This window comes from Macaca mulatta, chromosome 8 (assembly GCF_049350105.2).
Source record: "Macaca mulatta isolate MMU2019108-1 chromosome 8, T2T-MMU8v2.0, whole genome shotgun sequence".
Classification (NCBI taxonomy): domain Eukaryota; kingdom Metazoa; phylum Chordata; class Mammalia; order Primates; family Cercopithecidae; genus Macaca; species Macaca mulatta.
Window position 1 is genome coordinate 150,305,352 of NC_133413.1, and position 25,032 is coordinate 150,330,383.

At 42.7% G+C, this 25,032-nt stretch overlaps 1 protein-coding gene across 9 annotated transcripts in view; it reads right to left on the reverse strand.

Annotated features, from left to right (window-relative positions):
- Positions 1 to 25,032, reverse strand: part of TRAPPC9 (trafficking protein particle complex subunit 9) — a 732,314-nt gene that overhangs the window by 244,648 nt on the left and 462,634 nt on the right. For all 9 annotated transcript variants that reach the window (XM_077944070.1, XM_077944072.1, XM_077944069.1 and 6 more), the window contains one exon: positions 5,519 to 5,629. In XM_077944070.1, the coding sequence (XP_077800196.1) occupies positions 5,519 to 5,629 (111 nt within the window). The remainder of the gene's footprint in view (positions 1 to 5,518; positions 5,630 to 25,032) is intronic.

Sequence of the window (25,032 nt, forward strand, 5' to 3'; positions counted from 1 at the left end):
TGGGCCCTCACCGCCCACAGAATCTGCCCAGCATCTTGATCTTGAACCTGCAGTCTCCAGAACCATGAGAAATAATTTTCGGTTGTTTATAAGCCACCCAGTCTATGGTATTTTGTTACAGCAGCTTGGCATTTCCATATTCTCATCACCTCCTCCAGGAAGCCCACCTAGCCACCTTCCTTGGACCCCCAGTCTGGGTTGGGTGCCTTCCTACGTGCTTTGCACTCTCCTCACACTGTGTAACAATTGCCTGTTTGTGTGCTTTTCTTCCACACCTAAATATAAGTGTAGTGAAAACACAAGCAGCACCACATGTACTCAGCAGCTTCACTCCCAGAGGGCCTGGCACCTGGGAGATACATAAGAATTAACAAATGAACACCCTGGACATCAAAGGCCCAGTTTGCATCTCCACCTCACCCTTTCTTCAGCTGGGTGAAGCTGGACTTTACAATCCTGAACCCAACTTAACAAAGGCTACACAGAGCAGAATGTGGGAAATAAACAGAATTTTGTCCCTGCCCCGGCCTCTCTCACACCATCCCAAGCTTGGCTCCAGCATCATCCCCCCTTGGTGTGTGAAGCAACAGGGCAGAGCTGGATGTCAGACAGACGGGCTTCCACAAAGTGGCTTTGATCAGCCACTCAGTCTGCTTATCTATAAAATGAGGACACTGTTCCCACATGAGAATATTATGAGGACTGAATGTGACTTCATATGGGAAGTGCTCGGTAAATACTATTTCCATCCTCTCTTCCCCCAGGAAGCATGTTGCTCCTCCTCGTGCTGTTGGGGACACATTTCTATCCATAGCTCTTGCACTGGGTGAGATGAGATCACCCCTTCCTACTAGGAGGGAGGAGAGGCAGCGGCACCACAATTATCTAACTGGGGTTGGTCTCTCTCTTAGATTGCAGGCCACCTTTGAATGCCAGTTCTGCAAACGGCAGCATCAAAGCCATGTTAATTCCAGGAATCTGGCTCTTCCTTTAAGAGGAGGCTGTGCTATCTGCAGAGGAAAGTGCTGTGCACCTGCCTCCCTCAGGTAGCAGTAAGAGCACTGCTTGCCGCTCCCGCTGACAGAGATTAACCTGGAGTCTCAGCCCCACTACTGCCCGCACCTCCAGGCAGAGTCCACGCCCTCCCCACTCCAGAGGGCAAAACACAGGCAGAGGAAGCTTCTTTAGGTTTAGCACAGCCTGGGGGGTGGCAGGGGTGCCTCCTCGTAGGGGAAGGGAAGAGCCAGGAGAGGGGTTTAGCTCAGGACTCTGGGAAGGAACTGGGTACTCAAGAGACAAAGCCTGGATGGACAGGGACCAGGTCTGAGGTCTGTAAGGTGCTGCCCGGCGTTGTGAAGTAAGGTACAACCATTTCCCTTCCTCCACCTGCACTGCTCTGCACAACCCCTCCACGGAGGCTGAGTGTGCATCTGACCCCCAGGAGGCTGGTGAGGCACTGAGAGAGGTTTGGGAAAGGGAGGGGAAGGGAATCATGCATTCTAGGGCTCAGGGCTCAAGCCTTCCAAACAGGCACTCAGGGCATTGTCACATGGATTCATGGGTGTCTACAGCAGTGGGCACAGCGGGGGTGGGGGGGGAGCACCTAAGATGACTCCCTAGACAAATGTAACCTCACGGCCTCTAGTTCACCCGCCGCTCCCACCCGGCCCGGGACAGCAAGATGCCCTTGTCAGGCAGCAAAAGGCAGCTGCTCTGGCTGGGTTAGACACTTGTCCCAGTGTGCTGCCACTCCCCAGCGAGAAGGGGCCCTTATTTATTCTCCTTGGCACGCCTAAAGCCTGATGCGGGGCTTACCACACAGCAAATTCCTGAAGTATCAATATTTGTTGAATGAATATTTTATGAATAAATAAAAGAATAAGCGAGTTAGAAGCATTCAGAAATGAGAATTTAAGCAAAAACTTAATAACAAAAAAGCCTGAAGCACAAGACTAAATTGTGATTATTTGCAGCTGGGACTGTTAATGTCATCAGCCTCGCATTGCCAAGAATGAGTCAAGCTTACTATACAGGACAAGCTTAGCAATTTATAATTTCTTTAAAGTGTTTTATACTAGTGTCATCAGAAGACCAGATTTATGTTCTCTGGGATCTTGGACTACATCAAGGCATTTAGACAAGAAAGAGTAGTCCGAGGGCTGACAGTTCTCTATGCAGCAGCACTGGACCCAGCACTGCCAAAGGCGTAGACCCCAGGGGATGCATCGGTGCTCCCTGAAGGCACCTGTCCTCATCCTTAGGAACCTGAGGTGCCGCAGCATCCAGCCACAGCCCTCACAGCTCATACACACGTGTTCCCACACCCAAGTGACAAGTCCTGTCCAAGGGATCTTGGGAAGGAGGGTTCTATGGCACCTCTCAAAGGCAGGCCATAAATGCCCCCCAAGCCATTGAATCTCTAGCTTCCAGCAGCCCAAGCAGGACCTGCTACAAGGTTGCAGGGCCTGGCTTGACATTCATGCATGTCATTAACAGTAATCACATTAAATATGAATATCCTGGAAGCCACCTCACAGTGAGTGCATTAGCATGGAAATGAATAAAGTGGCATATTTACACAATGAAATATTAATAGCAGTTCAAATGAAAGAACCAGATTTATATTTAGCTCCAAAGAATAATGCTGATTTTTAAAGTTTTAAAAGGACACATATGATATGGAACCACTTATGTCATTAAAAAAAAAAAAACTCTCGGCCAGGCCCAGTGGCTCTTGCCTATAATTCCAGCACTTTGGGAGGCTGAGGCAGGCAGATCACAAGGTCAGGAGTTCAAGACCAGCCTGATCAACATGGTGAAACCCCATCTGTACTAAAAATACAAAAATTAGCTGGGTGTGGTGGCAGGCACCTGTAATCCCAGCTACTCAGGAGGCTGAGGCAGGAGAATCAATTGAACCCAGGAAGTGGAGGTTGCAATGAGCCGAGATTGTGCCACTGCACTCCCGCCTGGGTGACAGAGCGAGATTCCATATCAAAAACAAAACAAAACAAAAAAACTCTCAAAATAATGTTTGGTTGGAGATATATGTATGTACAATAAAGTAGTAAAACATGGATGTGCAATGATACCATCACCTCTAAGAAAGAAATTACCCTGAAGAGGAAGGAAAGAGAAAAGAAGATAGGATGAGGTGGGCAGAAGAGAAGACTTTAGCTATTTTTACTTTTATTTTTCCCAATACTTTCTTCTAGCAAATTTCAAATATAAGGTGAAAAAAATTTACAATGAATACCCCATATGCCCATTAAGAGACGCTACTGTTAACATTATACTATATTTGTGTTAGCACCTAATGTATTCATCTGCCCATCTATTAATCTGTCAGATATTTTATACAACTCAAAGACTACTGTAGACATCATGCCCGGACCTCAAACCCTCCAGCGTGCATATCATTAACAGAGCTCCACACTGGTTTAGTTTTTCCTTCTGATACAAAGCTGATACATCAGGAAATGTACAAATCTCAAGTGATTATTTGCTGAGTTTTAACAAATAAATACATGTGTGTGACCCAAAACCCGACTGATATATACAACATGACCGTCACCAGAAAACTACCCTTATGCCCTTTCCCGATCAAACCCCGTTCCAGTCTCTCCAGAGGGAACAAATGTTCTGACTTTTTCCATCATAAACTGGTTCTGCTTGTTCTACAGGTTGGTGTAAAAGTAATGGCTGTTTTCACCATTAAAAATAATGGCAAACGCCGCAATTACTTTTGCAGCAACCTCCAGTATTTCATATCAATGGGATCACATGGCATATGCACTTTGGGTAAGGCTCCTTTCACCCAGCATCCTGTTCCTGAGAGTTGCCTGTGCTGTTCTGTGTATGAGTAATTCATTCGTTTTTGTTGCAGAGTACCATTCCGTTTGTAAGAAAACACCACCATTTGTTTGTCCGTTCTCCTGTAACGGACACCTGGCCTCTGTTTTCTGGCTAGGAACACTGTTGTATAGGTCTTCTTGTGACCACATGTTTTATATTATCCTTAAATAAATAACTAGGGTTGAAATAGCTGGGCAAAGGGTAAGTGTACGTTTAAGTTTATAGGATAGCCCCAGACCTTTTTCCAAAGGAGCTGCACTATTTTATATCCCCACCCACAAGGCATGAGAGTTCCAGTTGCTTCACACCCTCACCAACATTTGGTGCTGTCTTTAACCATCCTGATGAGTGTGTCATGCTGTCTCATCGTGGTTTGGACTTATATTCCACCACTGATTGATAATGTTAACGTTGCCATTTTAAAAAACATTTTATTTCCTTAAAACAAATGAAAGAGGCAGAGAGAGGGAGAGAGAATGATCTGGGGCAAAAAAAAAAAAAAAAAAAAAGCAAAATCTAGGATGTGGGTATGCCAAGTTCAAAGTTATTTTCTGTATGTTTGAAGTCTTTAGCAATTAAAAATAAAAATATTATTCCATCTGCAATTCCATCTGTAAGCGGATGTCCCTAGAACCCAGGCTGGGCTCGGAGGCACAGCTTCTTAGTATGGAGGCAGGCTGAGTGGGGAGCAGGTCAGGGGCCCATGGAGGGGCTCCACCATGGAAGGACCACATCACCCCGGAGTCACTGAGCTCCACCAGCCTCCAGACATGCCCTGGCGGCCCTGGCTTCGCTCCTGACCAGCTCTCACTTCTGCATCAGCCTTCACTCACCTCTGCTGGGCCAGGGGTCTCCTGAGGCTGACCCTGGCCAGCGTTTGGTAGTGCCACCTCTCTTTGCCCTCCAGAGACTGGGTTTGAGTGACTGTGCTCCCCTCCTGAAGGTCTAAGCCTGGCCTGTCTTTCTGTAGCATTAATTCCTCAAAGGAATTCCTATTGATGCTGACATGCAGTTCCCAAACTGATGCCAAATATTTCCACATACTACCTTTTATTATTTTTTTTTTGAGACAGAGTCTCGCTCTGTTGCCCAGGCTGGAGTGCAGTGGTACGATCAATCTCGGCTCACTGCAACCTCCGCCTCCCGGGTTCAAGTGATTCTCTCGCCTCAGCCTCCCAAGTAGCTGAGATTACAGGCATGTGCCACCACACCTGGATAGTTTTTGTAGTTTTAGGAGAGATGGGGTTTCACCATGTTGGCCAGGCTGGTCTCAAACTCCTGATCTCAGGTGGTCTACCTGCCTCGGCCTCCCAGAGTGCTAGGATTACAGGCGTGAGCCACCACGCCCCACCCAGATACCACTTTCTTAAGAATTTAACAGCGAAGATGCCGAGATGCTGCCGGGTCCTCAAATGCGGGCTCCGAAAGCACATGTGTTACTTCCTCAGACGCCACCCGGCTTTACCTACTTTGCACTTAGCTCTAATTTAAAACCACTCCAGATTCTCCCACCAAACTTGAATAACCACTACGATATCTCTGAAAGGGAGACAAACTGCCCGTCCTCTCAGGACCTGGAATGGATTAGCTCCACACCCTCCCAAGCAGGGTGGTGAAGGCAGAGGGTGGCCTGCGGCAGCGCAAGGGGCCATGAAGCACTTACCGCTGGCACTCGCCGGCATGCAGGATGAGCGCCTCGCTACTCCTGGTGCTGATGGTCAGCTCATGCTCGGTGGAGTTGAAGACATCCAGGAGCAGGTGACACTGCCGGGTACTGCGATCAAGACAAAAGAAAGTTCAGAATCTTCTGACAGCCAAAGAGGAATAACTTTTCCTATTTCTCCTCTCCAAAGATTTCCTGCAACTTAAGAGGGGCAAAGTATATCAAAATGCCAAGTGCTCCTGGGCTCAGAGGATTACGGAGACTGGTTCTGAACACGAGTGTGAACTCTAAGGAGCGGGTGTCAGCATCAGGTTCTCCCTGGGCCCGGGGTCCTGGGGACATGTGCTCACAGCCCAGCCATGCTTTTTACCAACCAAGTGGCCTTGGGAAGGTAACCTGAATTCTCCACACCTCGACATACACTGACGACTGGAACACCTGACTCTAAAGTCTGGTCATCCCTGACTCTAAAGTCTGGTCATCTGCGTCATATGCCTGCGGAGAAACGCAGGCATACAGTGCCATTCAAGGGTGCTGTGTCCAAGTCAGCATCCTCAGTTACCAGGTTCCACGCTGGGCCCCGAAGTGTGGCGACGGGTGTCCTGCTTGTGTGTGTGTGCACACCCAGTGTGAGCTTCTCCCATGCGGGCACCTCTAGAACTGGGGCAGACACTGGGGGGTTATTCACCACCCTCTGAAGCCTCTACTCCTTTGTTTCCTCTCTTCTAGAGGTGACAAGTAAAATGCTCAAGTTCCCATTGTTCCTTGCAGGGACTGGTCCACGTGGTGAAGTTCTAGCCAGTAAGGCACAGGCCCCTAGAGACTTTCCTTCCCAAATACAAACACCATGTCCTGGGAGAAGGCTTTTACCCTTCCGCCTTCCTCATTCCCCTTCCTTCCTCCCTAGAAGCAAGCAGGATGCCCAGAAGCTCAGTAACCATCAGGGACACTGAGGACAAAAACCACAGGCTGTGGCTGGCAGAGCAGGGTCGGGGGTGCTTGAGAGCCACATCCTTGAGTGGTCGTGGCAGCCCTGCACTGCCAGCCTCCCTCTAGCCGTGTGAACTCCATGCAAAGTGGAAAAATCCAGCCCCACACGCGCCGTCTGTGTCCGTCATCATCTGATAGGTTAACGTTACAGTTGAATACTTGCCGAAAACTCATACGGTATCTCAGACACCAAGTATCACAGTCAGCACATAACAGGTCATCAATAAATGTCTGCTGAGCTCAGTGGATGGCTGCACCCACGACAGGACAGACAGAGATGACAGTAACTGAACAGAGGCCATTCTTCTTGGAAGAGCAGGGTAAACAGTTTTCATGGGGGGAGAAAACTAAGAGAAAAAGATCTGTGCTCTGGGTCATTATTAGCCTAGTGTGACTTCAAAACATGGCCTTCCAAAGGGCATTTGAATTCTCAAATGTATTTCTCCAAGTAGGAGGCAAGGCTTCGCTGGCTGTTAAAGGAAAGTCCGGTCAAAGGAAAGGGACAATCGCCTGTGACTTCATCACAACAGCCTTGGGGGTAGTCCGTGGATCCCCAGCTGCGCTGAGACGGAGGCTCAGGAGAGGACAGGCATGCTGCTGTGATGCCTCAGGCCCTGGGTGCAGAGCTCGAAACCCCTGGCTTTTCCCGATAGATGTGGACCTCTATTCATTCCAAAGCCACACATGTCCTCGGCAATTCCCAGAGAGGGGAAGTGAGGCACAGGGGGTGCAGTGACAGGCCCAGAAGTTCACGCACACACATATACACTCTCACACACGTGCACGCACGCACACACAAGTATGACTTTGTCAAAAGGACACAGGGCATCTGTGAAATATCAATTTCTCAGAACATGGGCATGTGACCTGCTCTCAGGGGGAAAGCGGCAGCATGTCACCATTTCTTTTTCTCTTTTTTTTTTGACAGAGTCTCACTCTTGTCGCCCAGGCTGCAGTGCAGTGGCACGATCTCGGCTCACTGCAACCTTCACCTCCTGGGCTCAAGCAATTATCCTGCTTCAGCCTCCTGAGTAACTGGGATTATAGGTGCCCGCCACCATGTCCAGGTAATTTTTGTATTTTTAGTAGAGACGGGGTTTCGCCATGATGGCTAGGCTGGTCTCAAACTCCTAACCTCAGGTGATCTGCCCGCCTTGGCCTCCCAAAGTGTTGGGATTACAGGTGTGAGCCACGGCGCCCGGCCGTATGTCACCATTTATATCATGTAGCACAGCGTCAACAGGGTGCCGCACACCTTGAGATGACAGCTCCCGTCAGCTGAGTCTGGGTTTTCTGGGTGGGGCTGTCTTCCCCAGAGGTTTGGCGCTTGGAAAACATTCATTAGCTCTGACAGCTGCCTACAAGAGGCCTCTTCGCTCAGCTCACAGAAAAATGAGCTTCCGAGAATGAAGATCTATTCCTCTGTTGTCATAACTTCATGAAATCTTTAATCACAGCAAAATCTTTCATCAGAAAAGGGAACTCGTAAAACATTTATCAGAGGAGGAAAATTGAAGTGATTTTTTAAAAGCCTGGAATAAAAGGTTCAAATATATTTTGTTTTCACTCACAGAATAGAGTGCTTAGGAAACGGCACAGGAATGAGCAGCATCGATACACAATGCGTTTCTGTCCTCTTGCTCTTCTTTTTTCTGACTCACTGTCTGAGTGTGGGGGCGTCTGGATCTAGTGTTTCTATTCCTTCTAATTGTTGACATGATGATGTATTGGTGGAGCTTGGCTTCCTATCTGTTATTCATAAGTTTCCTTTCCCAGACTGCAGCAGCGGTTTGTGCCATCATAATGTCATTTATTCTATGTACCTTTCCATATGGCTCTGGATGCTTGGTTTTAAGGCTGATGCTCTGAGCATATGGTTTACCTTAATTCTTGTTTGCTTTTTGGGTTTGTTTGTTTACTTTCTGGACACATCTATCTGAAGTATGGGAAAATCCAAGAAAGCTTCCCAGAAGAGCTGAGACCAGGGCGAGTCTCTGAAGGGGACAGACACGTTTGCCTGGCTTAGAAGAGACAAGGGAACAAAGCCCCGGCAGCATGGAGGGGCCCAGTTATTTTGGGAATCTGGAGTCAGGTTGAGTGTGGGAGACCAGGCTGCCAGGTGAAAAAAAGAAGTCCTTTTTCAGCAGAGAGAGCAGTTATGTATTAATAAAACCACTTTGATAACAGTGAGTGGACACTATATCCCAAATTGGATATTTTATTAATTATTTCATCCAACAAATACCTCCTGAGGAACTGAATGAGAAAGACAAGATCCCTACATTCGTGGCTATTATACTCTTGTGAGGGAAAAGGGCGGGACTGACGGGGTTGTTTTAAAAAATAAAATTTGCTGTCATTTTTTATAAAATTTAAAAAAAAAGTTGAGAAAGATTGTTGAATAAAAGATTAAGGCACACAATCAATACCAGTCGTACACATCAACTAAAAACAATTACAATACAAACTTTTTGAGAAAATACATTTATAATAGCAACACAGTCCACAACGCAGGTAGAAATAAATCTAACAAAATATACGCATGATATTTATGTAAAAAAATTATAAATTCATGGAACAATATTAACGAAGAAAAATAAGTGTAGAGATGTACAGGCTGAGTATCCCTTATCTGAAATGTGTGGATCAGATGTGTTTCAAATTTTGGGTTTTTTAAGATTTTTGAATACTTGAATTATACTCATGAAGTGAGCATCCCAAATCCAAAAATCTGAGATGCAAAACACTCCAATGAACATTTCCTTCGAGCATCATGTCAGTGCTCAAAAAGTTTTGAATTTTGGAGCATTTCAAGTTTTGGGATGCTCAACCCACGTTATGTTCAAAGATGGAAAGACTTAATATTTTTAAAGAAGTTATCTCTTTCCAAATTTCTATAAACTCAGTGCAACTCAATAAGAAAAATCCCAGCAGGGTTTTGTTAAAACAATGATGTGGGAGGTTTCTGGAAGGAATCTGGCCTACTAGATGTCAGGAATTGTTATAAAGCTGTAATCATGAAGACAGTGGCACTTGGGGCAGTGACAGAGAAATGCGTTAGTGAAAGAAAAGATAGCCACAAAGGAGACCCATGAATATAAGGAAACTGGAGAGATGATTGTATTGGTGGTGTTGATTAATTAGGACAAGATTCATCAAATAGTGCTGGGAAAAATGATTAAGAAGGAAGACAGAAAATTAGATCCCTACCTCACATCATATATAAAAATAAATTCCAAACAGAATGAATAGCTAAATATACAAAAACAATATTTAAAAATCTTTAGAAAAAATATAGATGAACAGTTCATGACCTTGGAAAAAAGAAAGATTTCTCAAATGAGTTACAATACATATAAAATATAAGGGAAAAGAATAAAATGTTTGGCTGCATTAAAATTAAGAATTTTGGTACAACGAAAAACATCAAAAATCAAAGCAAAGACAAGCTTCATTTTTAATGTGTTGCAAATATATTTTCACAGGCATTTGCAACACATTAAATTGACTAAGGATTAGAATTCTCAATTTATAGAGAACTCCTATAAATCAATAAGAAAGAAATGACCCAATAGAAAATCAAGCAAAGGACAAGAACCAACAATTTAAAGTAGGGGAAACCCAATGACCAATAAACAAGAACAGAAGCTCAATCCAACTAGTAGTTAGAGAAATGGAAATAAACCTAAAAGTATTCTTTCTCACCCAACCTATTGGAAATATTTTTAAAGTGTCCCAGTACCAAGTGTTGGTCAAGCTATAGATCAATAGGAAATATGGGAATTCTTGTCACTGCTGGTAGGGATACAAATTGGTACAACTCCTTCAGAGAGAAAAAGTTTGACCTAACAATTCCATTTGTAGCTGCCTGTCTTGGATCAACACAGTTTGGCAAAAGGGCACATTCGAAAGTGTTCAATGCAACATTGTTTATAAAAGTAAAGAACTGCTTTTAACTAAGTGCACATCAACTGGGGAGCAGATGCAGACATGCAATGGTCGAGTTATATGATGGAAACCTATGCAGAGGTGACAATGAATTTAAAAGAACTATATGCCCCACCACAACGTTCAAGTTAAAACTCCTGGGTAAATAAGTTGCAGAAGATATCATACAATATATGTACATCAAATTTTTAAAATATGTTTTAAAATACTCGATATTGTCTATAAACATCACATTTAAGAGTGGTCATTCATGCTAAGAGAGCGAGAGACACAGTGTGGAAGAATATACAGAGCTTTAACAGCATATTTTTATTTCTTTAAATTAAAAACATAAAAGCAAATATAGTGAAATATTAAAAATGGATGAGTCTGTATGGTAGATGAATTGATACCTCCTAGACCTTTATTTATGTTTCTTTTACTTGAAATGTCTTATAAAAAGTTACTTTTAAAGTCACTTAGAATACTGTTAGCCTGGGATCCCCCCAGAAAGCAGAGCCTGAGAAAAAGGGTTTGCACAGAGCTAGTGCTTAGGGAAGGGATGCCAGGAAGCAGGTAGAGTGGGCAGAGTGGGGCAGCAGAGGAAAAGGCGATGACAGAGGGCACGTTGCTATGCTTCACTGAGCTGGCGGCCCTGTGGGCAGCTGGGGCTCAATCATCGTCCTTCTGTGGAGCTGAGAGGACTGTGCTTCACACTGTGTGCCTGAGGCACAGAAGAGGAAATAATTGCTCTCCCAACTCTTTCCCTCACTAGTCAAGCTTTCCCCCAGAGGGGTCAATTCTCTCACACTTCATCCATGAATTGTGCAGAGAGACTACCCATGGCCACCCAAACCTACAGCCTCAGAGAAGGCAGTTACAATATTCCAGAAAGCAAGAGACGCTCAGCACCGCTAAGGTAAGGTGCTGTCAGGTGACACCTGAATAAATTTGGTTGCCACGACAATAGCTAGTCTAAAAGTGGGCTACTATATGAGGCAGGGCAGAAGACATGTATGACACAAATATTTTTAAAAATTAAGTGAATCTCTTGACAACATTAACAAAGATGTTTTAAAATGACTTCAGATTTGATGGCAAACAAGAGCCTCTCTGAAGAAATGATGTTTCAGTTAGGAATCCAACGACAAGAAAGCAATCATGTGATGGTCTTGGAGGATAGCTTTCCAGAAAGAATGAGCAGTTAATGCAAAAATCGTAAGGCACAGTGTGATCAAGGAACAGAACAAGCAGAGAGTGGTGTAGGAGTAAAAACAGAGGAAAGGTCATGGGGAAATATTCATATTTCATTCCAAGCATAATGGGAAGCTATTTTGAGAGTTTTAAGCAGATGAGTGACATGAATTGGTTTGTGTTTAAAAAAAAAAAAAAATGGTGAGTTCCAATTCTGGAAAAGATGGAGTAAGCACAATCTACCCTGTCTCTCCCACTGAATGCAACTATAAATCATAGATAGAATGCACTGAGCTAAAGATGAAGACTCAAAAAATAAATGTTAGAAGGTGGATCACAGTAGGAGCCAGAAACTGAAGTTATTCTGAACTGGCAGTGAGCTGCATCTCTCTCCAGTACCACCAGGCCTCAACTGAAAGGCAGCATGGAGTCCAGAGGCATGCCCTGGGTATAGCCAGACAGAGCTCCAAGGGCAGCCTCTCTTCCTGGTCCAACAAGTGGGAAAAGGCACTATGAAGGGCCACAGAAAGTAGGAGAATCCTTGAGTCTTTTCCTTTTTTTCTTCCCTTTTCTCCCAGCCCAGCCTCAAAGCAAACCACAGGAGATAATGACACCAGAGCAGTCTTGGCGGGACAGGTCACACACCTCCCTGATACAAACCACCTCACTGACTCAGAGAGCTGAGGTCCCAAAACCATGGGGCCAGTTTGCATCACTCTGATTTCCTTCTCTGCGCCTCTGGGCAGTCCGTCCTCCATGTAGACACACAGAGGGGGAAGCTCTCATCCTGGCTTTGTAGCAGGCACATAGGGATAGGAGTCCCCAGTACCTTGGGAATATTTCAGAAAGGAGATTGATTCAGAGAGCAAATAAAGTCATGCATGACCTCCTAAGCTCACCAGGGAGCTGAGCTTGAGAGAATCAGACCCTCAAGAGCAAACCATGGGCTTTGATAACTGTTCCCCAGGCAAGAATGCTGACGGGAACTCACATGAGGCTGATCCAAGGAGCACCACAAATGCTTTGAAACTGGAACTGCAGCACAGCCTGCAAAAGGTACTCTGCTTAAAAAAAAAAAAAAAGTACCAACACGTTCCTCAGTATTCAAACAAGACCCCAGTGGTTCCCGATATTACAGTCAAGATGTCCAGAATACGATCTAAAATAACTCAACACAGAAAGAATAAGGAAAAATATCAAGTCACGAGGAAAAAGCAAATAACAGACAATAACTTGAAGATGACTGTCTTATTAGAAAGAGACTTTAAATGCATTCCAAGAAGTGACCATACTTGAAATAAGTGAAAAGATGGAAAATCTCAGCAAAAAAAAGAGAAGAAGATATAAAAAAGAACCAGAAAAACTTAAGCAAAAAAAAAAAAAAAGAAAAATTCACCAGATGGTGAATTATCTTAGTAACTGATAGGACAAGTACACATAAAATCAGAAAGAATATAAGATAAACAAAATTACCATTGACCACCCAGACCTCACTAATACTGAGAGAACATTCCACCCAAAAGCAGCAGGATACTCACTACCCAAGTGTACATGCAATATTACCAACAATCACATTCCAAGACCACGGGTCAGGGAGGGGGACTCTAACAACTGTAAAATGAAAATCACACAATGTGTTTTTGGGACCACTAAGGAATTAAACAAGTCAATATGAAGACAGATTAACAAATCATCCAATGGAAACAACAGGGAAAAAAAAAGACAGAAAAAAAGAAACACTCTTACGGGACAACAAAACGTCTAAAAATCACGTCACAGGAGACTAAAAAGCAAAGAAGAAAATAACACGCCATTTTTACATAAATAATGGCCGCACCCCCCCGAAAAAATTTGGCAAACGACATAAACAGACTCAGAACCCAGAAAGGTTTTTGCTTTTGTTGCCGTTGTTATTTTGTTTGTTTGCTTTTGAGACAGAGTCTCGCTCTGTCACCCAGGTTGGAGTGCAACGGCACGATCTCGGCTCACTGCAACCTCTGCCTCTGGTTTCAAGCAATTCTCCTGCCTCAGCCTCCTGAGTAGCTGGGACTACAGACACACGTCACTACACCCAGCTAAATGTTTTTTATGGTATTTTTAGTAGAGATGGGTTTTTGCCACGTTGGCCAGGCTGCTCTCCAATGGCTGACCGCAGGTGATCCAACTGCCTCTGCCTCCCAAAGTGCTGGGATTACGGGTGTGAGCCACCATGCCGGGCCCAAAACCTATTTTTTTTTTTTAATCCTTGCCTGGAAACATAATCAAACTGTAGAAAGCTAAAGAACAGAAGCCACCTGGAAAGCTGCCAGAGCAAATAATGCATCCTGCACAGGGGAACAATGCATTCTACACAGAAGAGACAATGCAGTCTACACAGAAGAGACAATGCATCCTACACACAGAGGACAATGCATCCTACACACAGAGGACAATGCATCCTACACACAGAGGACAATGCATCCTACACACAGAAGACAATGCATCCTACACAGAGGAGACAATGCATCCTACACAGAGGAGACAGTGCATCCTACACACAGAGGAGACAGTGCATCCTACACACAGAGGACAATGCATCCTACACACAGAGGAGACAATGCATCCTACACACAGAGGACAATGCATCCTACACAGAGGAGACAGTGCATCCTACACAGAAGAGACAGTGCATCCTACACACAGGAGACAATGCATCCTACACACAGAGGAGACAGTGCATCCTGCACACAGAGGACAATGCATCCTACACACAGAGGAGACAATGCATCCTACACACAGAGGACAATGCATCCTACACACAGAGGAGACAACGCATCCTACACACAGAGGAGACAACGCATCCTACACACAGAGGAGACAACGCATCCTACACACAGGAGACAACGCATCCTACACACAGGAGACAACGCATCCTACACACAGGAGACAACGCATCCTACACACAGGAGACAACGCATCCTGCACACAGGAGACAACGCATCCTACACACAGGAGACAGTGCATCCTACACACAGGAGACAGTGCATCCTACACACAGGAGACAGTGCATCCTACACACAGGAGACAGTGCATCCTACACACAGGAGACAGTGCATCCTACACACAGGAGACAATGCATCCTACACACAGGAGACAATGCATCCTACACACAGAGGACAATGCATCCTACACACAGGAGACAATGCATCCTACACACAGGAGACAATGCATCCTACACACAGGAGACAATGCATCCTACACACAGGAGACAATGCATCCTACACAGAGGAGACAATGCATCCTACACACAGGAGACAGTGCATCCTACACAGAGGAGACAGTGCATCCTACACAGAGGAGACAGTGCATCCTACACACAGAAGACAGTGCATCCTACACAGAGGAGACAATGCATCCTACACAGAGGAGACAATGCATCCTACACACAGAAGACAGTGCATCCTACACAGAGGAGACAGTGCATCCTACACACAGGAGACAATGCATCCTACACAGAGGAGACAATGCATCCTACACACAGGAGACAATGCATCCTACACAGAGGAGACAATGCATCCTACACAGAGGAGACAGTGCATCCTACACAGAGGAGACAATGCATCCTACACACAGGAGACAGTGCATCCTACACAGAGGAGACAATGCATCCTACACACAGGAGACAGTGCATCCTACACAGAGGAGACAATGCATCCTACACAGAGGAGACAATGCATCCTACACACAGGAGACAATGCATCCTACACAGAGGAGACAGTGCATCCTACGCAGAGGAGACAGTGCATCCTACACAGAGGAGACAGTGCATCCTACACAGAGGAGACAGTGCATCCTACACAGAGGAGACAATGCTCCCTACACAGGGGAGACAATGCTCCCTACACAGAGGAGACAGTGCATCCTACACAGGGGAAATGAAACAACAAATTTTTCTAAAGTCCGAAGGATCCTCATAAAAAACCATGGAGGCCTGTAATCTCAGCACTTTGGGAGGCAGAGGCAGGTGCACCACAAGGTCAGGAGATCGAGACCATCCTGGCTAACACGGTAAAACCCCGTCTCTACTAAAAATACCAAATCAAAATTAGCCGGGCGTGGTGGCGGGTGCCTGTAGTCCCAGCTACTTGGGAGGCTGAGGCAGGAGAATGGAGTGAACCTGGGAGGCAGAGCTTGCAGTGAGCCAAGATTGCGCCACTGCACTCCAGCCTGGGCAACACAGCGAGACTCCATCTCGGAAAAAAAAAAAAAAAAACCTGGAGGGCAGAGAAAGTGAATCATTTTTAAAATGCTGAAAGAACAGAATGCCAACTCATAAGTCCATATCCATGAATGTATCTTTCAGGAATAAAAGTAAGAGTAAAGACATTCACAGATAAAGGAAAATTAAGAATGTCAGTCATCAGTATAACTTTTCTAAAAGAACTGGTAAAGAAAGTCCTTTAAACAAAAGGTGAATAATAATACAGGGAAACTTGAACACGAAGAAAAAAGAGCAACAAAAATGGTAAATATCTGGCTAAAATGTAATTTCCTATTAAGTTACTTAAAAGATATATGATGAGCTGGCCACGGTGGCTCACGCCTGTAATCCCAGCACTTTGGGAGGCCAAGGTGGGTGGATCACGAGGTCAGGAGATTGAGACCATCCTGGCTAACACAGTGAAACTCCGTCTTTACTAAAAATACAAAAACAAAAGTAGCCAGGCATGGTGGTAGGTGCCTGTAGTCCCAGCTACTCGGGAGGCTGAGACAATGGCATGAACCCGGGAGGCAGAGCTTGCAGTGAGCCTAGATTGCACCACTGCATTCCAGTCTGGGCGACAGAGCAAGACTCTGTCTCCAAAAAAAAAAAGATATATGATGATTACAAACAAAAAGTATAACATTGGGTTTACAGTGTATACAGATGTAATACATTATACAACTAAGACATGGGGAAGGGAGAGATAAAAGAGCCTATATCTGAGAGTCCACCAAGTGATAAAATACTATTTCTAAGTCAACTGTGAAAATCTAAGAGCACTTATTATACTCCCTAGATAAAACACTAAAACAGCTCTGCAAAGAGATAAAGTTAAAAGCACAACGCTTAAAAAATCAAATAATTTAAAAGAACATAGAAAACGAGAAATAGAACAATAAACAACAGAGGAATAAACAAAAGACAAACCAAAAATAAAATGATAGACCTCAATTCAAACACACCAAGAATTACATTAGATACAAATGACCTAGTCTCATTAATAGACAGAGATTGCCAGAATGCATTTAAAGAAAAAAGCACTCAGCTATATGCTATCTATAATAAATCCACTCTAAATATAATGGTATAGATACGTTAAAAGTAAAAGAATTACACCAAGAAAACACTAATCAAAAGAATACTGGACTGTTATATTAACATCAGACACTTAAAGAGGAGCATTACATAATGATAAAAGCATTAATTCACCAAGAATACACAATAATTATTAATGTGTATGAACCTAACTACAGAGTTTCAAAATACATGAAATAAAAAAGAAAACTGAAAGGATAAATGGACAAAATCACAATTAAGAGACTTCAACACTCTTCTCTCAGTAATTGACAGAACATAGACATGAAATCAATAAAGACGTAAAAGTAATAACCACCACCAACCACTTCATACTGATTGATACTTAGTGAACACTCCACTCACCAAGAGCAGAATAAACACACTTCTCAAGCGCACAGCAACACTCAACAACGTAGACCATATTCTAGGCCACAGAAAAAATCTTAAACTCATTTAAAATATAAAGCATACAAAGTATGGTCTCTGACCAAAACAGAATTAACCTAGAATTCAATGGCAGAAGGAAAGCTAGAATATCTCCAACTATCTAGAAATTCAATCAACGCACTTCAAAATAACCCACTGTTCAAAGAGGAAGCCCCAATAGAAATAAAATACTTTGGAGTGAACAAAAATAAAATATGATATATCAAAATTCTGTGACTGGAGCTAAAGTAGTACTTAGAGAAAAATCTATATCATTAAGTGATTATATAAGAAGAAAGAATGGCTTCAAATCAGTAAGCCTATCTTCTATCTTAAGAAACCGGAAAAACATGGTACTGGTACCAACACAGAGATACAGGCCAATGGAACAGAACAGAGGCCTCGGAAATAACACCACACATCTACAACCATCTGATCTTTGACAAACCTGACAAAAACAAGCAACAGGAAAAGGATTCCCTATTTAATAAATGGTGCTGGGAAAACTGGTTAGCCGTATGTAGAAAGCTGAAACTGGATCCTTCCTTACATGGTATAAAAAAATTAACTCAAGATGGATTAAAGACTTAAATGTAAGACGTAAAACCATAAAAACTCTAGAAGAAAACCTAGGCAATACCATTAGGGACATAGGCATGGGCAAAGACTTCATGACTAAAACACCAAAAGCAATGGCAACAAAAGCCAAAATAGACAAATGGGGTCTAATTAAACTAAAGAGCTTCTGCACAGCAAAAGAAACTACCATCAGAGTGAACAGGCAACCTACAGAATGGGAGAAAATTTTTGCAATCTACCTATCTGACAAAGGGCTAATATCTAGAACCTACAAAGAACTTAAACTAATTTACAAGAAAAAAACAAACAATCACTTCAAAAAGTGGGCAAAGGACATGAACAGATACTTCTCAAAAGAAGACATTTATGCAGCCAACAGACATATGAAAAATGCTCATCATCACTGGCCATCAGAGAAATGCAAATCAAAACCACAATGAGATACCATCTCACGCCAGTTAGACTGGCGATCATTAAAAAGTCAGGAAACAACAGATGCTGGAGAGGATGTGGAGAAATAGAAATGCTTTTAGACTGTTGGTGGGAATGTAAATTCATTCAACCATTGTGGAAGACAGTGTGGCAATTCCTCAAGGATCTAGAACTAGAAATACCATTTGACCCAGCGATTCCATTACAGGGTATATACCCAAAGGATTATAAATCATGCTACTATAAAGACACATGCACACATATGTTTATTGTGGCACTATTCACAATAGCAAAGACTTGGAACCAACCCAAATGTCCATCAATGATAGACTGGATTAAGAAAATGGGGCACATGGCTGGGCGTGGTGGCTCACGCCTGTAATCCCAGCACTTTGGGAGGCCAAGGCGGGCGGATCACGAGGTCAGGAGATCGAGACCATCCTGGCTAACACAGTGAAACCCCGTCTCTACTAAAAATACAAAAACTTAGCCGGGCGAGGTGGCAGGCGCCTGTAGTCCCAGCTACTCGGGAGGCTGAGGCAGAAGAATGGCGTGAACCCAGGAGGCGAAGCTTGCAGTGAGCTGAGATCCGGCCACTGCACTCCAGCCTGGGTGACAGAGCGAGACTCCGTCTCAAAAAAAAAAAAAAAAAGAAAATGGGGCACATGGCTGGTCGTGGTGGCTCACGCCTGTAATCCCAGCACTTTGGGAGGCCAAGGCCGGCGGATCACGAGGTCAGGAGATCGAGACCATCCTGGCTAACATGGTGAAACCCCATCTCTACTAAAAATACAAAAAAATTAGCCAGGCGTGGTAGCGGGCGCCTGTAGTCCCAGCAACTCTGGAGGCTGAGGCAGGAGAATGGCATGAACTCGGGAGACAGAGCTTGCAGTGAGCTGAGATTGCGCCACTGCACTCCAGCCTGGGCGACAGAGCAAGTCTCCATCTCAAAAAAAAGAAAGAAAGAAAGAAAGAAAATGGGGCACATATACATCATGGAATACTATGCAGCCATAAAAAAGGATGAGTTTATGTCCTTTGCAGGGATATGGATGAAGCTGGAAACCATCATTCTAAGCAAATTATTGCAAGGACAGAAAACCAAATATCACATGTTCTCACTCACAGATGGGAGTTGAACAATGAGAACACATGGACACAGGGAGGAGAACATCACACACCAGGGCCTGTCGGGGGGTGGGGGGCTGGGAGAGGTATAGCATTAGGAGAAATACCTAACGTAAATGACCAGTTGACGGGTGCAACAAACCAACATGGCACATGTATACATATGTAACAAACCTGCACACTGTGCACATGTACTCTAGAACTTAAAGTATAATAATAATAAAAAGAAAGCAGAAAAAGAACAAATGCTTAAAGGAAGCATAAGAAGGAGATAATAAAGGGCAAAAATGAATTAAAATGAAAGCAAATAGAAAAATATCAATAAACTAAAAAACCAATTCTTTAAAAAGATCAATATAATTGATAAACCTCTAGCCACAATTACAAAGGAAAAAGGAGAGAGAACACAAATGACCAGTATCATAAATAAACGAGGGAATACCACTTCAGCCGCAGACATTAGAAGGACAATAAGGAAAAACTACAAACGGCTCTACTCACATAAATGTGACAACTCAGATGAAATGGACCAGTTTCTTGGAAGTCACAAACTACAGAAATCCATCCAAGAAAGCACGTATCCACTGCTAGTAGTGATGGAAAATGGTACTACCATTCTGGAAAACAGCTAGCAGTTTCTTACAAAGTGAAAAACCCATCATATTCCAGTAATCCCAGTCCTAGGTATTTACCCTAGAGACATGAAAAGTTAAATTGGTAGCCTGAAAAGTCCTATATGTATTAAATAAATTAAATGTATTGTTTTGCAAATCATTCTGAAAAAGAAATCTCTATGCCCAGATTGTTTGCTTATGCATTCTACCAGGCATTTCAAAAAGAAACAATTCTATACAATCTCTCCCAGAAAACAGTAGAAGAAACACTTCTCGAAACATTTTATGAGGCCAGCATTATCTAACACCAAAACTAGACAAAGACAGAAGAAAAAACGACCACAAATACCCTTCATACCAATGATCCTCAACAAAGTTTTGATACCCAAAAAGCATCTGACAAAACTCAAATTTCATTCATGATTTAAAAAAAAAAAACACTCAACCATTAATAGAAAAAAAACCCTTAATCTTCAAAAATATGAATGCTAAAAAGTACAGAATTCAGATGAATAAAACCAAAGACCCACACAAACGGAAGTGTATGCAGTGCTCTCAGACCGGAAGGTGCAACATACGTACCAATTTTTCCCAAGTTAATCCATAGATTTAACAAAATTCCAATCAAAATCCTAGAATGACACTGTAGACGTAGACAATCTTATCTGAAGATTAAAATGGAAATACAAAGAAACAATAGACAAAACCATTAAAAATGAAAGAAAAAAACACTGAGGACTCAAAGTTTTAGAGGATTTTACCCAATTTTCATAGTAAAAGACTTACTATAAGGTAGACTAACATAGTAGTAAAGACTTATTCTAGGGTACACTAATATAGTAGTAAGGACTTACTACAAGGTACACTAATCAGGACAGTGTTTGTATTGGTGAAAGAATATCCACGTAGTTCTCTGGAGCAAAGTGTCCAGAAATAGAATTACACAGATACGGTCATTTTATTTTTGACTAAGAAGAGAATTCAGTGGAGAAGAGATAATCCATTCAACAAACAGTATTGAGACAACTGGATTCCACTTGTCAAAAAAAAAAAAAAAAATAGTGAAAGAAATTTAAACTTCACAATTTATACAAAAGTTACTCAGAACACACAGGTAAATGCAATACAAAACTATATGATTTTACAAGAAAACATAAAAGAAAAAAAAGCATAACCAAAAGTAGGATCCATAGAAGGAGAATTAGATTCATTAAAATTAAAAATATCTCTCTGTGAAAGACACTGTTAAATGAATGAAAAAGTTATGGAATTCAAGAAAACATGTAGAAATTACATATCAGATAAAGGACTTATATCTATAATATATTTTAAAAACTTTCGAAACTCAATTGCAGATGACATGATTGTATATTTAGAAAACCCCATTGTCTCAGCCCAAAATCTCCTTAAGCTGATAAGCAACTTCAGCAAAGCCTCAGGATACAAAATTAATGTGCAAAAATCACAAGCATTCTTATACACCAGTAACAGACAAACAGAGAGCCAAATCAGGAATGAACTTCCATTCACAATCGCTTCAAAGAGAATAAAATATCTAGGAATCCAACTTACAAGGGATGTAAAGGACCTCTTCAAGGAGAACTACAAACCACTGCTCAGTGAAATAAAAGAGGACACAAACAAATGGAAGAACATACCATGCTCATGGATAGGAAGAATCAATATCGTGAAAATGGCCATACTGCCCAAGGTAATTTATAGATTCAATGCCATCCCCATCAAGCTACCAATGAGTTTCTTCACAGAATTGGAAAAAACTGCTTTAAAGTTCATATGGAACCAAAAAAGAGCCCACATCTCCAAGACAATCCTAAGTCAAAAGAACAAAGCTGAAGGCATCACGCTACCTGACTTCAAACTATACTACAAGGCTACAGTAACCAAAACAGCATGGTACTGGTACCAAAACAGAGATATAGACCAATGGAACAGAACAGAGTCCTCAGAAATAATACCACACACCTACAGCCATCTGATCTTTGACAAACCTGAGAGAAACAAGAAATGGGGAAAGGATTCCCTATTTAATAAATGGTGCTGGGAAAATTGGCTAGCCATAAGTAGAAAGCTGAAACTGGATCCTTTCCTTACTCCTTATACGAAAATTAATTCAAGATGGATTAGAGACTTAAATGTCAGACCTAATACCATAAAAATCCTAGAGGAAAACCTAGGTAGTACCATTCAGGACATAGGCATGGGCAAAGACTTCATGTCTAAAACACCAAAAGCAATGGCAGCAAAAGCCAAAATTGACAAATGGGATCTCATTAAACTAAAGAGCTTCTGCACAGCAAAAGAAACTACCATCAGAGTGAACAGGCAACCTACAGAATGGGAGAAAATTTTTGCAATCTACTCATCTGACAAAGGGCTAATATCCAGAACCTACAAAGAACTCAAGCAAATTTACAAGAAAAAAACAAACAACCCCATCAAAAAGTGGGCAAAGGATATGAACAGACATTTCTCAAAAGAAGACATTCATACAGCCAACAGACACATGAAAAAATGCTCATCATCACTGGCCATCAGAGAAATGCAAATCAAAACCACAATGAGACACCATCTCACACCAGTTAGAATGGCGATCATTAAAAAGTCAGGAAACAACAGGTGCTGGAGAGGATGTGGAGAAATAGGAACACTTTTACACTGTTGGTGGGATTGTAAACTAGTTCAACCATTATGGAAAACAGTATGGCGATTCCTCAAGGATCTAGAACTAGATGTACCATATGACCCAGCCATCCCATTACTGGGTATATACCCAAAGGATTATAAATTATGCTGCTATAAAGACACATGCACACGTATGTTTATTGCAGCACTATTCACAATAGCAAAGACTTGGAATCAACCCAAATGTCCATCAGTGACAGACTGGATTAAGAAAATGTGGCACATATACACCATGGAATACTATGCAGCCATCAAAAAGGATGAGTTTGTGTCCTTTGTAGGGACATGGATGCAGCTGGAAACCATCATTCTTAGCAAACTATCACAAGAACAGAAAACCAAACACCGCATGTTCTCACTCATAGGTGGGAACTGAACAATGAGATCACTTGGACTCGGGAAGGGGAACATCACACACCGGGGCCTATCATGGGGAGGGGGGAGGGGGAGGGATTGCATTGGGAGTTATACCTGATGTAAATGACGAGTTGATGGGTGCAGCACACCAACATGGCACAAGTATACATATGTAACAAACCTGCACGTTATGCACATGTACCCTACAACTTAAAGTATAATAATAAATAAATTAAAAAAAAAAAAAGAACGTAAAAGACAACACAGAATGGGAGCAGATATTTGCAAGTCATTTATCTGAAAAGGATCTAGAATCCAGAATATAGAACCCTTACAACTCAAAAATAATTAGTCAATATTCGAGCAAAATATTGGTCAAAGGATGTGAATAGACGTCACTCCAGAGAAGATATACAAATGGCCAATAAGCACGTGAAAAGATGTTCAGCATCACTGGTTGCTTGGAAAATACAGGTCAAAACCAGCGTGAGATAGACTTCACAGCAACTAGGATGGCTATAATTTTTTTAAAAAAGAAAGGAAAGTGTCAGTGAGAATGTGGGGAAATTGGAACACATACACTGCTGATGAGAATGTAAAATGGTGCAGCTTCAGTGGAAAATTGGCAGTTCCACTCCTGCATATATACCCAAGAAAAACAGAATGCATATGTCCACACACGAACATGTATGTGAATGTTAACAGCAGCAGTATTCACAATAGCCAAAAAGTGAAAATCACCCAATGTATATCATCTGATAATGGATAAACATCGCATGTTCATACAATAAAAGAAACCTCAGATTTCCGTGCCAGGTGCTTGCTTTCTGTTTCCTGATCAGAGGTCCATCCGCACTGGGCTATGGCCGTCCATTCTGGCTGCTGAAGTGTAGGGGACGGAGGGAATTCCTTGTGGAGTGAAGCTTGATCAGTGGAACTGGATCAAGCAGGAAGGAACCAGGCAGATGACTTCTCCCTTTCTCCTTCCATGGGCTACACAAAGATGCAGGCCTTCCTCTTAATCTTCTACCGTTGTGACATGATTTGAGGTGGTGAGCAGCATAGTACCCTACAAGCACATTGCCTCCCGTTTTCTAGGCTTGCATCTTCCAAATAGTGTTAGGATACCAGGGAAGGGCATGGTAAGAGAAGAGAGAACATTCTGTTTCATACTGAATCTATTATTTTAGAAGACATATGACTATTTTGAGGTTATGTTCATTGGTTTTAGGTGAAAATCTGACTTGTGCATAAAAAGTCTGTCAAACTCATTCTTTGAAAAATGTTATTAAAAGTTTTTTTCTCTATGAAATAATACTTGCTCATTAAGATGTTTTGAACATGTAAATGAATATTAAAATACTCCCTAAATCCTAAAAAAAAAAAAAAAAAAAAGAAAAGAAAACGAATAACCTAATTGGGCAAAAAGACTTAAAAAGGTACTTTACCAAAAAGCCAGAAAGACAACAAATAAGCACATGAAGAAAGGATCAATGTCTTTCTCACTAAGAAAGCACAAATTAGGCCGGGTGCCGTGACTCATGCCTGTAATCCCAGCACTTTGGGAGGCTGAGGCAGGTGGATCACCTGAGGTCAGGAGTTTGAGACCAGCCTGGCCAACACGGTGAAACCCTCTCTCTGCTAAAAATACAAAAAAATAACTGTGTGCGGTGCTGTGCGCCTATAGTCCCAGCTACTCAGGAGGCTAAGGCAGGAGAATCGCTTGAACCTGGGAGGCACAGGTTGCAGTAAGATGAGATCGCACCACTGTACTCCAGCCTGGATGAAAGAGTGAGACCCTGTCACACACACACACAAAAGTGCAAATTAAAACCACAGGACGA